Source organism: Myiozetetes cayanensis, unplaced genomic scaffold (genome assembly GCF_022539395.1).
Source record: "Myiozetetes cayanensis isolate MyiCay16 unplaced genomic scaffold, myiCay2020 scf5-8, whole genome shotgun sequence".
NCBI lineage: Eukaryota > Metazoa > Chordata > Aves > Passeriformes > Tyrannidae > Myiozetetes > Myiozetetes cayanensis.
In genome coordinates this window covers 77,697,826-77,713,582 of record NW_026087742.1, presented here as the reverse complement: position 1 = coordinate 77,713,582, position 15,757 = coordinate 77,697,826, and the positions used below count along the sequence as shown (strand labels likewise).

General features: G+C 53.7%; 1 protein-coding gene across 1 annotated transcript; it reads left to right on the top strand.

Annotated features, from left to right (window-relative positions):
* The first annotated feature begins 3,447 nt into the window (after window positions 1-3,447).
* On the top strand, window positions 3,448-11,507 carry ZIC5 (Zic family member 5). The gene is given in 4 exon segments (XM_050333147.1): window positions 3,448-4,034; window positions 4,036-4,099; window positions 4,102-4,993; window positions 9,430-11,507. Coding segments are annotated over 4 exon segments (1,752 nt in total). The 5' UTR covers window positions 3,448-3,690; the 3' UTR covers window positions 9,882-11,507.
* Window positions 11,508-15,757: the final 4,250 nt, after the last annotated feature.

The window sequence follows — 15,757 nt, the reverse complement described above, 5'->3', positions numbered from 1 at the left end:
TTTCCTGAGACCGCCTCTCTCTTTATCTCTTTCTTTCTCTGTAGGCATAGACAAATAGATAGATAGATAAATAGAGACAGAGAGAGAGAGAGAGAGGGGCTGAAGAATGGATTTTTTTTTTCTTATTTTGTCCCTATTTGAGCAAATCCCGAAGGGGATGGACTCTTCTTTCCCTGGCGAGACCCTCACTGAAAACAGCAGCTCCGAAACTTTCATTTGTAAATCCTTGTCCCAAAGGTGTGGTGGGTCTCGGCCCCGGCAACCTGACGTCGGGCATGGTGCCGGCACCCACTCGGGTCCGGGTGCCAGCCCTCGGGTTCCCACTTGGGTGCACAGGGCGATGACATTTGGCTCAGGACAAGTTTAAATTTTAAGGGTATAAAATATCCATCAGCGTAGCCCCTCCATAAAGGAGGGGTGTGGAGTTTCACTGCCACATCGCTACTCTCTTTCCCTTTCGTGCCCCCGGGCAGCCACCCGCTCCCACCCGAGGTCCCTGCGCCTCCATGCTATTTCCCCGACGGGACGGTGAAGAGGATACCGGTGGTTACTCCCTGCCCGTGTCGGTCCCCACGGGGCTATGACTCGGGGCGCTCCCTCCTGCTACGGGAGGAATCTATCTCCAATCAAGCATGTTCGCGGAGGGAACCGCACCACGGGCTCCCCCATGCCGCAAGGCAGCCCCAGGAGCAAAGAAAGCCACTCGCGACGGTTCGGGAGGACGGTAGGCTGTTTCAGCAGATTTGGAGCTCTTGCCGAGGAAAGCGGCAGTCGTGCTCCCTTTCCAATGCTTCCCCAGAAGAATGTTTTACAAGTTATAAAATATTGCTCCCCGCTTCCTAACTATCAATAAGACGTGCATTAAAGACGATTGTTTGTAAATGGTGTTCATGATCATTAGCATACATTTACATAATGCAGCTCACAGCACAACGTTTTGCAGTTAAACATCTCCTAAAGCAGATAGCCTGAGCTCGGTTTATAGAGGAAGCTTTACGAAATAAATCTGAAGGCTTCCAGGCTTCACCCCGCCTCTGCAGCCCCCTCGCCCCCTACATGTCCCTTGGCAGGTTTGCCGGCGAGCGGGGCACTGCGGGAGAGGTCCGCAGCCGGCTCCGCCGCGGGAGCAGGGTGCGTCCCGACCCCCGACGGGCGCTACCGAGGTTTTGGGGGGGGGCATGGGGACAGCACAGCTCGCCTCCCTCTGTTGCAGGTCCCGAGGGCTGCGGCAGCCTGGGCCTGAGCCGGTATCGGTGAGTCAATGGGCTTTAAATTCTTCATGGCACTTTTACAGATGGAAATGTCCAAAATTGTCCCGGCCCGGGCAGTCACCTTCGCTTTCTGGCGTTTGCAGCCAGTCCTAAAAGTGGACTAATTTCCACGTGAGTCTAGATCAACCCCTCCCTCCTCCCCACAGTCACAGGTCAGCTGCCTATTAGCCAGCTATAAAATATTTTCATTGTTTTATAGCCTCTCATAAAAAGAAATTGATCGGGGGATATATTTGAATTAAGACGTATTAAATCGATGACAGATACATATCACGCTGCTTTTAACAGGAGAGGGGCTGAGGAGCCGTGATGCTGTTCTTCATCTCCACAGCATCTCCCATCAAACCATTCTGAGCCTCAGTCCAGCAACGTCCCCAGAATTTGGGGAGGGAGGGCACTGTTTGGACGGACGTATAGAAAACATACATATATAAATACCCGTACAAACGTACGGGTAGTTAGCGAGAAGTTTTTACTGTGCAATAAAACCACCGAGCAACCCCTTTTAAAACCCGGGGATCATTTATTCCCGTTTCTTGCCTTGCAGAATCACTGAAACCCCCACCGTGGCCACGAGAGCCGGGAGCATCGGTTCGGCTCCGGGGCGGGAGAGAGGAGAAGGAACCGGCGGGTCTCGCCCCCCCTTGAGCATTCCCTATAGCCTCTCCGACCCTTTCGGCAGCCTTGGGCCAAATCCTGCGAGTTTTCCCCGCGTGAGTAGCGGCGGGAGGGAAGGAGGAGGGGTCGCTGGAGCCTGGCCCAGGAAATGCCGGACCAGCACGGGGCTTCCTTTGAACATGGCTCGGCATAGGGAAACGGACAAGACGAGCAGATGTAGGTTGGTCAAGGGGATTAGGTCGCCGGGGAGGGCCAGGGGGTGCCTGTGGAGGTCCGCTGGCATCCCTCACACCTTTTCCTCTCCTGGGGTGGCGGAGGAGCGTCCCTCACTGCCCCACAGGTAGGTAAGGGCAGGCAGCCTCCCTGCAGTTTCCAAGGAGAGTGGGAGCTCAAGGTATTCCCAGGGGGACCAGCAGCCTAAAGAAAGCAGATGATATATCGATAAAAGCTACTTCTCCTCCTACAGTCCTACAGAAAATTCACGACAATGCTCCTCTCCCCTTTTTGGCTCGGCAGGGAAATCCCAGCACTGCCCAGTCGTCCCCCTCGAAGGCAGCATCCTTTGTGTCAACGGGGCAGTTTCGGCGCTCCACAAAGAGCTTCGCTTTAGAGGACCACCACATCCCGCACCCCAGGGGCGGTCCCATCGCTTTCTCCGCCCGTTCCCCACCTCTGCCCCCTTTTCAAGAGTTCCCACTTCTCGTGTCTTTTCGTCTAGGGCAGCAGCTCAGGGCTGACAGTCCCCAGCCGGAGACTCCCCCATTTCCCATCCTACCGCCCTACTCCGTCCCCTACATCCCAAAGCGTCGAAGGGAGTTTATGCGCCGTGCCAGTGTCACTGCGCTGTTCCATCTCTATTTCGCCGTTGCAGAATTAAGGCTGAGATGGAGGCAGCTGCTTGGAGTACGGCTGGTGGCCCCCCGAGGGTCAAGAGCCAGCTCTCCCCACGGGGCGCCGCGGCAAGGGGCTGCGGGAGGAGGAAGCCCCAAAGAGGCGGTGAACGCAGGCTCCCAAAACTTCACCCTAACATGTGCCACTTGGCCCCCTCCTCCTTCCCTCCCTGCTTATTCGTTTATTTTCTAAAGGAAAGGAATCCCAACCCCCGCCGTTTTCTTTTAAGGAAAACTTTGGCCGCTTTCCCCTAGTGTTGCTTCGGGCGTGAGTACACACAGCCTCAGCCTCGCGTGGGTGTGGGGCTGCGTACGTTGTATGAGGGCGTGCTTTCCCGCCTCATCCATGAATGAAATGGTACCCTCCAAAAAAAAAAAAAAAAAAAAAAAAGAAAATAAGAGAAGGAAACCGAGTGTGGACCTGGGAAGTAGCCCCGCGCGTGGGCTCCTTCCAGGCGAGCAGAGAAACCCCACGGCCCCACAAACGTAAACGCGGCGGCGACTCCGAGCAGGGCGCCCCGTCCGGTGCCGGTGGAGCAGAGGCAGCTGCCGCCCGGTGCTTCCCGGTGCTGCCTGCGGGGGGCGGCGGGGGGAGGCTGCGGGTGCGCCCCGTCGGGCCCCGCGCGAAGTTTTGCAAGTGCAACTTCGGGGGCGGCGCGGGGGGCGCGGGGGCGGCGAGGGCGGATCCCCGCTGGGCCCGCGGCCTGAAAGGAAGCCAATCGCGCGGGCCCGGCCGCTGCCAATCATCGCGATCCGTCCAATCCCTCCGGCGCGGTGTCCGAGCCGTATTCCCCAGCGCGCCGCCGGAGTGTGGTGAGGGCTCTGCCAATCGCGGGCGGCCAGAGCGGGGCCAGGGATGCGCGGGGCTCGGAGAGCAGACAAAAGAAGTTAAAGAGCCGCTTAATATATACATGTTTTTGAAGGCGGGTAAAGGGAAAAAAATAACAACAGCGAGCGTAGATGGGCTTGGCTGTGTCGTTATGGAGCCCCCTTTGAGCAAGAGGAACCCGACACTGAGATTAGCGGATTTGGCAGCGGCTCAGCCCCATCCTCACCAGAACATGACAGGCTTCCCGGGGCTGGGGAACCACCACGTCCACCCCCACCACGCGGCCCACCTCCACCCCGGGGACGCGGGCGGCGACCCCGGCGGCGCCCTCACGCCGCTCGGACCCGAGCACATGGCGCAGCCCGCCGCCCTCAAGCTCACACCCGAGGCGCTCACCGCCGCCGCCGCCGCCTTCGCCGCGCCCGCCGCCACCACCACCGCCGCCACCGCTGCCGCCACGGCCGCCGCCGCCACCACCACCGCCGCCTACGCGCCGCCCGCCGCCGCCCTCCCGGGATACCCGTCGGGGGGGGCGGCGGGCCGGGACTTCCTCCTGCGGCGGGAGCTTCCTGCTGCTGCCGCCGCCGCCGTGCACGGGGCGCTGGGAGAGCAGCACCCGCCCGCCGGCTCCCCCCACCTTCCGCACCCACCGCCCCACGGCGTCTTCATCTCGGCCGCCGGCACCTACGGCGCAGCCGACGGGGCGCACGCCGCCTTCCCGCCGCCGCCGCCCGGCGAACAAGGCGCGCCCGCCGGCCGCCACCCGCCGCTCAACGGGCAGATGCGCCTGGGGCTGGCGGCCGCTGCCGGGGAGCTCTACGGGCGCGCTGAGGCGCACTACGGGGCTGCCGCCGCCTCCTCCTCCTCCTCGGCGCTGCAAGGCTACGGCTCCGTCAACCTCAACCTGGCGGCGGCCGGCCACGGACACCCGCACCACCCCCATCCCCATCATCACCACCATCACCACCACCACCACCATGCCCACGTCGGGGCGGCGGCGGCGGCGGCCGCCGGGGCCTTCCTGCGGTACATGCGACAGCCCATCAAGCAAGAGCTGATCTGCAAATGGATCGACCGGGATCCGCCTCCGCCGCCTCCGCCGCCGCCACCGGGCGGTAGGAAGCCTTGCTCCAAAACTTTCAGCACGATGCAGGAGCTGGTGAGCCATGTCACCGTGGAGCACGTCGGCGGGCCCGAGCAAAGCAGCCACGTGTGCTACTGGGAGGAGTGTCCCCGCGAAGGCAAGCCCTTCAAAGCGAAATACAAACTCATCAACCACATCCGAGTGCATACGGGAGAGAAGCCCTTCCCCTGCCCCTTCCCCGGCTGCGGGAAGGTCTTCGCTCGTTCCGAAAACCTCAAGATCCACAAGCGGACTCATACAGGTAGGTTGTTGTTCTTCCTCCCTCCCCCGCCCCTGCAAGGGTTTTCTTCTTCTTCTACATTTTTTTTTTTTCCTTTCCTCCTCTCTTCCTCCTCTCCTACGCACCGCCGGACATGTGACTTTTTCATGAATAAGTAATTCGGCTGCACATGGGCCACGCACACACAGATACGCACACGCACCCGGTCCCTCTGCCCTGCACACACGTGTCCCGTCGCCCCCCCAGCCCCCCTGCACCTTGGGCAGCTCCCTCCCCACCCCCTCCGCCACCCACCTCCCCACATCCCGGCACCACTGGATAAATACACCGATTAATAAATAACGCAGAGCCGGAAGAAGATGAGCAGCAGCCCCTGCGGAAGAGCGGGAGATGACGAGCACCCGCCCGTCCCGGCTCCCTCCGCCACTGTCCAGGGCACCCCCTGTCTGGGGAGCACTGCGCTTTGCCACCTCCCTCCCCGCGCCGAAAACGGCGATTCTGCTTTTCCTGCCGGTTCTGCCGGCGGGACGGAGCCGGGCGGGGGACGCTTGGCCCGGCGGAGATGGGGCCGCGGGGGCTCTTGGGGGCGCAGTTCCCCTGCGCTGCGGGCGGCGGTGGCGCTGGGGGCTGACGGTACTGCCGGGGCTACCGGGCTGCCCCTGTGACCAGCGCTCCTGGGGCTACCCCCGCTCCGGGGCTGTTCCTCCTAGTGGGACCACCGATACTGCCGGCGGTGCCCTCTGCCTGGGCTACCGATATTGCCGTAACTGCTGGGGATGCCGGCGGCGCTGCCGGGGCTGCCCGTGGCGCTGGGTACGGGTACTGACCCCGGTCCCGAGGCTGCTGGTGCTGCCCCGGCTGCTCCCGCCTGCGGCGGTGCCGGCGGAGCCGGAGATCACGGAGCAAGGCGGGGAAAGGCTTTCACCGGAGGACGCTTCATTCCCTTTGGTGATCTAAGAAGGAAACTTCAAAGTTGCCCCGACTGCCCGGCGGGGCTGCGGGAGGAGGGAGCGGCACCCGGGGGAGATGCCCCGGGGGACAGGCGGGGTCCCTGGAGAGGCTCGGGCTGTGTATGAGCCCTTGAGTACTTTTTCTTTCTGCGGTTTTTTTTTTTCCTTTATTTTTCTTTTTCACTTTCTCCTCATTCATCGCCACCCCCGAAATACGCATTTCCATCTGGGTGTAAAAATTCTGCCGAAAACGAAAGAAGCCGGGATTTATAGTGGCAGATAAATATTATTCCTCGGAGGATACTTAAGGAAGTGGAGTTGGCGTAATTGCTTTCTTGATTTATTGTGTGCTGCTCGGGAAGAGAAAAGCGGCGACCGTGCAACGTGTTGTACTGATGTAAAACCAAATGGCCCATGGCTGAAAGGATTATAGATTTTTATCTGCAGAATATGTCAGGCATGAGCCCATAGATAGCAGCGGAGCCTTGAGGGTGCCCGGCGCTCTGCACCCAGAGCCCCGGGCGGGGGAGAAAGATTTCTCCTGGGGGGTCTGACACTTTTTGTTGTTTTTCTTGTTGTGTTAATGGCACCATGGGATGAGTTAAGTGCTGGAGGCCCGTGGCTTTGTCATCTATAGCCTTCTCCATCTGCCTTGGTTTGAAAAACAAAACTTCACTGTGGACTTTCCTAGGCTTCTCAACTCCTTACCCAACTCAGCTCCAAGGAGCGGGCGGGGAGGGGAGAGGTGGAAACGAGTTCAGGAGAGGTTTGGGAGCGGTCAGAGAGATTAAGCGGGAAAAAGGCACCCACCCCCCACCCCCCCGCAATAACCCAAATATGTATCGGGCACAGTTTGCAACTCTAAGCTGAGGACCATTGGCCCGAGGCCCTGTGTGGGACGTGGCCCCTTGCAAGGGGGAAATTTGGAGTTTTCAGCTTGCAGTCCACGGGAGGGTGCCCATGCATGAGCCCGCGGGGAAAGGCTATATCCACGCAGAAGGGGTGGTTACAACAAAGCAGCCCTCGGGGCTCAGGGCAACAACCCACCTCAAACGACAGCTCGGCCCACGGGAGGACAAAGAGGTCATGAGTCTTTTACCCATACAGAGCCTTTGAGTGGACGAGGGATCCCAAACCTTCTGCCCATGCCTATCAGATTAATTACTGTAATTTTACTGTCTCCGCTTTAATTTAGTCATGTGCAGCCTGGGAGCAGGAGAGATTTACAAACTATTCACTTATTATGGGCATTCAGGGTTATGTGTGTGGGGAATAATAACACCATAATTGTATTATTAGGGGATTTTGCGTGTTTCTGGTAATTCTGCAGGAAGAAGAGTATGTCGGTAAATTCAGGAGGTGTTTGCTTGCTTGTTTTTTGTTTTTGTTTTGTTTTGTTCGTTTTCCTCAAAAGCATTACCCTGCAATCTGCACACCCCACTCTGCAGCTCCTGTCCCGTTTTGGGGACAAAGTCCTGTTGCCACCCCCAGGGTGTCCTAACGGAAATGGGGATCCCCTCTCTCCTGCAACTTCACTGCCCCCTCACTGAAGAGGATGCTCAGGGTGGTCAGGCTTCCTTCCGATGATTTCCATACCCTGCCACCCTCCAAAAAAGTGACCCCAAGCCCCTTCTATGTCCCTCCCCACTATCGGCATTGCTACTGCCGGGAGGAGTTATGGGGTGGCACCTGGCATCTCACCCCCTTCCTTGGGTTGAAACCACCTACAAATAGTTAAACTCTGACGTTATTCCCTCATCAGCATAATGGGGACACACAAGGACCTTCCCCACTCCTGGATTTATGGGGAATTGGATCACTGAGATCTGGACACTGGTGAGGGTGCCACACGTGAACCCATGTGGAAAGACACTTTCCTAAAGCCTCAAATGAGTGGATGCAATTTAGTCCAGCTGGTTGGAGCGTCTCTCAGGACAGCTTCACTTAGGGCTCTGCAGGCCACTGCCAGTAGCAGGAGGTGTGAGCCTGCATCCTTGGAGTACGATAGAAACACAGATAGAAACCAGCCAAAACCTGCAGTAGATTCACTTTGTTTTCCCAGAAAAAATAATAGTAATCAATGAACAAACAAAGAGACTGGAAATTTGTCTCGGGCGTGTGCAGGGGTTTTCATGCACTTAAAATACACAAGGTGTAATTTTAATTCCTTTTTTCCTCCCTTCCTTTTTTTCTTTTTTTTCTTTTTTTTTTGTTTTAAAGATAAACTTGCATTTTCTAGTGCTACCACATTGGTGGTAGGTGAGCCGATTTTAATTGAAAAAATTGATGCGTAAATAGGTTGTGGAGGTGTATGTTTCTATAGTAACAGCTGAAAAACAGCTTCTGAAAATAAAAATAGTTTTCTTATCTCCATTGTTATTTTACTAAATGCAATATGATTTTACAAACGTGAGCAGCAGTAAAAATTGCTTGGTGATAATGAGCAAATGTCCACCGAGAGAGCTGTTGGGTTGTTATTTCTAAGAACTCAGAGCAAAACAGATCTGAAAATACACATCAGTCATGCCTAAACCAATTCAAGAGTCGCAATAGTCATGACAAGGATTATCAGTGCAGATCTATCTCAAACCCACGTGTGCATGGCAGGGGAAGAAAACGTTCATTACAGGGATCGGCCACTTCTTTTTTTTTTTTTTTTTCCCCTCCGGTCTCCCAGCAATAGGCATTTACCCAGCCTTATTCAGGAACTATGGGGAAGGGTCGGTCCGGGACACGGCTATACGTACCAGAACATATATATTCCAGGGTATGTTATGTGTGGAGACGAGGGTGTGATTTTCACAACCCCTTTAACTGTTAAGTAACGCGTAAAACTTAAAACAGAGAATCCAGACATTTTTAGATCCAACTTAGCCTGAGGTAACCAGCCACAGTAACAGCAGTCTGCTGCCCTCATCTCCAGTGTTCGCGTTGGTCCCCCCAGCTTGCAGGTTCTCAGTCCGAGCTGCTGGGTACTCCGTCTTTATATCGGGATGCTTAAACAGGTGTTACTTTTATTTCCCCCAAACTAATTATTCCCCCCAGCGCAGTGCCCATTGGGAAAGGATTACGCAGGAGATGTGCCAGCCGAGCCAGGCTGCCGGCAAACGCCAGCCCTCGCAGGCAAAGGCATTGAGAGGTTTTGTTTGGGCTCGGTCATTAGAGCGGTAATGAAGGTTTCTCGTGTGCGAGGGTAGAGCCGCAGAGGGCAAACAAGGCCGGGGGGGCCCTGCCGCCGCCAGCCAGGGGCTCCGGGCCTGGGGGCTGCCAGCGGCGTGTCACAGGCAGCAAAACACGAGGAAGAGGTCGGAAGCCTCGGGCATGTCACGACTGTCGTGAGGGGGGAGGAAAAAGGGGAAAGGGGAGGAGAAGGAGGGAAGGGGAAGCTTTACCCTGCCGCTCGTCCCCGGAGGCCGCGCTGCGGAGGGGCTGCGATGCGGCGGGCGGGCTGCGGGCAGAGCTGAGCCCCCTCCCGCCGGTAACGGTGCCGTTGCTGTGTCCCGGCAGGGGAGAAGCCTTTCAAGTGCGAGTTTGACGGCTGCGAGAGGAAGTTCGCCAACAGCAGCGACCGCAAGAAGCACTCCCACGTCCACACCTCGGACAAGCCCTACTACTGCAAGATCCGCGGCTGCGACAAGTCCTACACCCACCCCAGCTCCCTGCGGAAGCACATGAAGATCCACTGCAAGTCTCCGCCGCCCTCCCCGCCGCCAGGCTCACAGGGCTACGCGTCGGGGCCCCCCGACGGCCCGCTGCCCCCCGAGGCGGACCCGGCCGCCGAGCCGACCCGTGGCCGCGCCGCCGCCCTCTCCCCGCCAGTCACCAACCTCAGTGAGTGGTACGTCTGCCAGGCCGGGGGGGGTCCCCGCCGGCCCCGCACCCCCTCCAGCCGCGACACCTCCCCGACTTCCGAGGAGGACGAGCCCCACAGGACCTCTGGGGGCAGAACTGCTCCCTAGGGCCGTGCCGAGCTGCCGCCTCAGCCCACCACACTGGCCCGGGCTGCAGCAGCCACCTGGCATGAAAGGGGTTGCTCTGCAAGTGTCATCAGGTTTGACTCGTGCTATTTATTCCGTGTACAAAACCCTATGGTGTTTGTACGGTAACTAATTTAATTAAAGAGACTCGGACCTTTTTTTTTTTTTCCCTTTTGGTAAGAAAAAGCATTGTAACGCCAAGCTGGGCCATCTCAGACACCCGAGCTGCACGCTTTGCAGGGGGACAGTGCCAAGGAATATATCCTTCTCCCATCCTGCCCGTGCCCATTGCTTTTAACAAGAGAGTTAGCTGGCAAAGTCTGCGAGCTGGCAGAGCCCAGCCGCTCTCTGGAGTAGCTCTTAAATACCTTAGCTGCCACTCAGCACCTCCTCTTTGGCCTGGGTAAAACCCCAGGTCAGCAGCAGCCTCCTGACTGTAAAGCAGCACCTGCTGAAGCTCCAGCCAATCAAGGACAGGTTATACATCCCTTAAAATAAATTGAAATAAATGCATTTTCCTACCCCTCTTGAAGTTCAGTTCCTTTCTAATTGATGGTTTCTCTCCCGAGTCAGTGGGTCCCACCTGCACCCGGCATTTTCTCTCCAGCCTTCTTTCTTTCTCCTCTAGCCCTAACCATGTGCAAACGATTTAGGGAAGGAAAGACAAAAGATGCAGGACTCTTTTATCACTCCTCCATGGTTTGTACATGTATGGCTCCTAAAATGCAGCCAGAGAATAAAAGAAACCCGCTGCTATTTGACAACTGTGATACTGTGATACATTTTGGATATATATGTTTTTTTTTAAACATGAAAACTGACAGCGAATTTTCCTTTTCTTTGTCTTGGTATTATTATTACTCTGGTTATTATTGTTTTTTAAAGTTTGTCTTGCAGAGGAAGACCTTGCCTCATCCTCCCTCTAGCCCCTTCGGGGGTTGGGAAGGGGAGCAACCCCCCCCGGGCCCAGCAAGTCCTGGAGTAGGGGGCAGGGATAGAGGGATTGTCTTTTTATTACTATTTTTATATATATTGTTTCCTCTCTCCAACCAAGCCGATGCCTGTGCGCTTTTCACCATCCCCCTGAAGGGGCTCGGCAGAGTCACCTGGGAGGAGGGGACAAGAGCTGCTGGGAGAGAGGCGAGGGGTTGGGAAGCAGGCTGCCGTCGGAGTGCCATCCGCCCCCCACCACGGCCCAGCCCAGCGGCCGAGGGGCTGCGGGGCGCGGGGGACACCCCGGCCTGTCGCCCATCCATCAGGAGCCAGAAGCAGGGTGCAAATGAAGTAAAGAGCACTAATTCCTCCTCAGAGACCCTGAGAGGAGAAGCGGCAGCCTCCCTCCCCTCCCCCAGGGCTCGTGGAAATGTGTTTTGTGTGCCGTGAATGGTGGATGTCGTCTTGTCATTGTTAATAACGTGTATGTGACCGCGATTATTTTGTACAGTCGAATTAATTTATTTTCTGACATCACCCTTTTTCTTTTTTTTTTTTTTTTTTTTTTTTTTCCCCTTCCCCTGGAACAGTACAGAGCACACCAAAGAATTTTCTTATTAATTTTGGTGATAGATTGTTGTTTATGATTCTGTGGTTTGTAAAAAAAACACAAAACACAAACATAACAAACATTATATTTTTCAGCTTACTTGAATGAATGATGTAATGTGAAACAGACTCTTCCTGCATGTGCTCCGTGCGGTGTGTTGGTGCTGATATATATATGTATAGTTCATAGAGATATTATATTATTAGTACAGTGCATGGTGCTGTCACTCTGGAAGCCTTTAAACGTTGTCTTCATATTGTTGTGTTGGATCTAAAGAAGCAGGTGTTACTTTAAAAACAAACAGAAAACTTGAATAGAAAATAATTTTTTAAAGTTCTTTCGATTTGCTTTTTATTCGTTTTTCAAAGCCCATTTGAATAAATAGAAAATAATAAAGGAAGGTTTAAAAGGACTTTTAAAAGAATAATTTATGTAATGTAATCTTATTAGAGATATATTGGTGCTGATTTATAAACGAACTTTTTAATTTATGCATTTTTTTAACAACAGATTGCACTATACATTACGACATGGCAGGGTTTATAAACTATGGCTCGGGGGGATATATCACTATTTTTATGTACTTGCTACACGTAGGGTTACACAATTCCCCGACAGTTTTATGACACATGATACCTCCTAAATAAAAAATGCTAATTTAAAATTTTTCATCTCTGTAAAGCCCATAAAAAGCAAAAAAAAAAAAATTATCATGCAAATGAATAAAAATATTATTCCTATGTATTGCATGTGCCTTACTGATAGACGAGGGGCAGAGACAGGCCAAAACATTCCCTTTTCCCCCCGAGGGTCAGTAGGTAGAGTCAGATATAGCCATAGCGTCATAGCGCGGCAGGAGCAGCACCGGGAGATTTTGGGGGCGGCTGAGATACCCCAGCTTTCCCCAGAGAAACGTGTGAGTGAAGACGGTTCTCCTTCGTATTTAATTTTGGGTTTGCAGCCAGGCAGAGTAGGGATGCTCTGGGCCGAGCCAGCCCTGCATCCCCTCGCGTCTGCAGGTCTTGCTCCTGGGGGGGGGGTTTGCCCCAGAGCCGGGCTAAGGGCGGGGGCGTGGGGGCACGGGATTGGGGGGTGCCTTCCCATGATGGAGCAGTTGAGTGATCGCTGCTGGCTTCCCAAGCACAGGGGAAAGAGAGGGATGGACAGACAGATAGATAAAAGACAGACAAAAAAAAGTCTGACATTCATACACATGACATTCTTCATTTCTCTCAAGGACAGCTAATCAGAGTATCAAATCAAATAACATGTTAGTATTTCTGTTGGGAATTAAAGAAAAAAAAAAAAAAAAAAAGAGATGTTCCTGGCAGTCTCCTCTCTTGCATACTCGTGAGTTAAACAGCACTACTCTTCAGTAGTGGACACAGAAGCAGAACTGTATGCCAGAACATGATTCTGAAACACAGAGTCAGATCAGGAAAGAAATAACGTCAGGAGATCACTGGAATGAAGGAGAGGAAAAAAAAAAAAAAAAAAGTTTTCCGGAGCTGAACAAGGACACAGGTTTCTCGTTTCTAGAGAGGAAAACTGAAAGAAACCCATGAAAAAATCCGGACAGAATTGTGTGTCAGCATCCTTCAGGATTATTTTTTGCTTTTTAAAAATAAAATCAATTAAATAAAACCAGTCCAGGATGATTGCACTCCCCGCCCTGTAATTTACCAATGCTCGAAAATGACTGGTCAAAATGTCAAGAACAGTTTCACCAAAAGGTTAGAGTGTTTTTTAAGTCAGTTTTGTTAAATGTGGTAAAGGTGAAACAGGTTGCAAAGAGTTGTTTCAAGCAGAATGACAATAACCAACATACGAAGCAGAAAAACACTCATAAATGAGGGCTCCAATCAATGGGAAAACTTATAGCTCCCTAATGAAGTTTCTTGTGAAAAGGAAGGCGACACAAAGCCACCGAGACATGAATCATTCATGGGAAATATAAAAGATAAAAGATATCTGACAATGAGCAGAACCTTGTATAGAGTGTCTAAAACAAGTTTCCCCTTCTTATTTTCTGCTTCCCCCCCCTCCAGCCTCCCTCTCCTAGTGTTCCCTGCCCGCCCTATAGAGTTAACATTGACCAGTGCACGTCCTGCCCCACTTCAAAGTAATTTAGCCCAGAACGGAAGGCTTGGCGCTTGGACAATCTTCATGGTGTGTTAGGATTTCTATGGCAATTGGCAAGCAAGACGTTCCCATCTGAATATGGCTCAAAGAAAGCCACTTATTGACACCGAGTTGGCCATCATCAAAGACTTCATCTTTTCCTAGGCGAAACGTGGTCCTAGCAAACACTGTTTAAATCATCTACCTTTGTAGTCGCGGCTGGGAGACATCTCGCCACACACTATTGCTGGCGCTCGGCCCTTTAAAGGCGAGAGCGGCGGTCGCGAAGTTTGAAGGGGCTCAGAAATTTCGGGAGTGTGGGAAATGGCATCGCGGGGAGGGGGGCTGTGGATATGGATAAGCGGGGGAGTTCTCGGCGGAGAGCCACGGGGTGCGCCCCTGACCGCACCCGCCACGGGCAGGGTGCGGGACGCAGCGGGACCGGGATAGGGTCTTGCTTTGCTTTACAAGAGGTGGGTGGTGGGAGAACCAAGGATTTTGAGCGTTTTTCTCCGCGTGTTTCGTGCTTCTAGAGATGTCGCCAGGGAGTTGTGAAGTGCTGGGAAGGACGGACTGTCACGCACTTTCCCCCTCCCCTCCCCCATCAGAAAAATATTTCCAGGTAGAGTGGACCAGGAGGGATCAGGGAGTATGCTGGCACACAGACCGAACTCGCACACGGACACAGACGCTCCCCCCTGGCTCGGGCACCCAAACGCCGGCAGGGCACTGCCCTAGCTCCCCCCCGCATCCCGCGTACCGCCAGCACACACAACCACGCTCCCGCATTCACACACACACCACGCAAGTGCCTAATCAGGCAGGGAGAAGTTCAAAGGCAGGTTCTTTGAAATTCAAACTACTGCTTTTATGGTACATCAACATGGAGCGTTAGGATTGCTATGGCAATGAGCGCAGCAAAAGCAAGCTGCATTTAAAATAGTCCACCTCGATTCGAGACACTCTATTAAGATACAGTTGCATTGACCTTTAGTTTCATGCCGTGTTAGCGCAGTCAATTTTCACTTCATCAGAACGTCTCATATTTTTTGGTCTCTCTCCCAACACCCCCTACTCTCCTCTTCTTCTTTTTTTTTTTTTTTTTTTTGGACCCCCCCCCAACTTCAGTAGATAAACAAACAAATAAGCGGAGAAGAAGCTCCATCTCCAGCTCTTCTTGTCTTCTGTTTCACTCTTTTTTTTTTCCTCCCACCTAAGCACTTTTATTTGCAGAGCGATTGTTCTTTGTTTATTTAATACAAGTACTGTGTGAATGGTGAAAAATAAACACGATGAAAAATAACCAAACAGATGATTCCGCCAAGTGAAAAAGCCCGGACTTAATAAAAGTGCGAAGCAGTCACCGTTGAATGAGAAATCCTTTGAAGTGGAACTTATTATAGGAAGAATACTTTTTGGTTTCCCTAACGACGCTGCTGAATTGAAAGGGCTCGCCTTTGTCAACGATTTGTTCTCCTTTGCCGGGATGCCCGCTGAAATTACTTACATGGGCTGCCTTAACATGCAGCCTGCAAATCAGTAACTTTGCAGCTCAGACTCGCAGACGCCGCTCTCCTAAGGACAAAAAAAAAGTCAGGAGGAAAACACCCCAACCTTTCACTCAGCCTCTTATTTTGGGGGGTGCGGGGAACGGAGGGAGAAAAGAGGGTTTGGGAGGAGGGGGAGAGCCCAGTGTATCCGTGTAACAACACCCCCCACCCCTCCATCCCCCGGCTCCCCCGGCCGGCCCCGCGCGGCGGCAGAGCACCCGGAGCGGGACCGTCCTCCGCTCAGTCCCGGCCCCGGCGGGAGCAGGGGGGCGGCGGAGCTCCTCCGGCAGCACCGTGCCTCTCTTTCCCCCACCCCCGCTCCCCCTTTTTTCTCGTCTGCCAAGTGATTTTCCCAGGCAGAGACATATTTAATAAGGGTCGTTTATTACGAAGGCGCTTTGAAGGGTCGCCCCTGAAGCCCTGTGTCCATTAAAAACATGGAGGTGACATTTAAACCTCGTTTTAAAGGAGCTCTGGCGTAGTTCAATGAAAGGCAACTCGTTTGTCTTATGAGCTTGGAAACAACCTCCCTTCTTCTCCTTTTGACCACATGGCATAACTCAAAAACAATAGTTCAAAAGTAAAATGGCATCGTGGTGTTCAGCCTCAGACAGGCACCCATCTAGCAGGAGAGAAAAGGGATA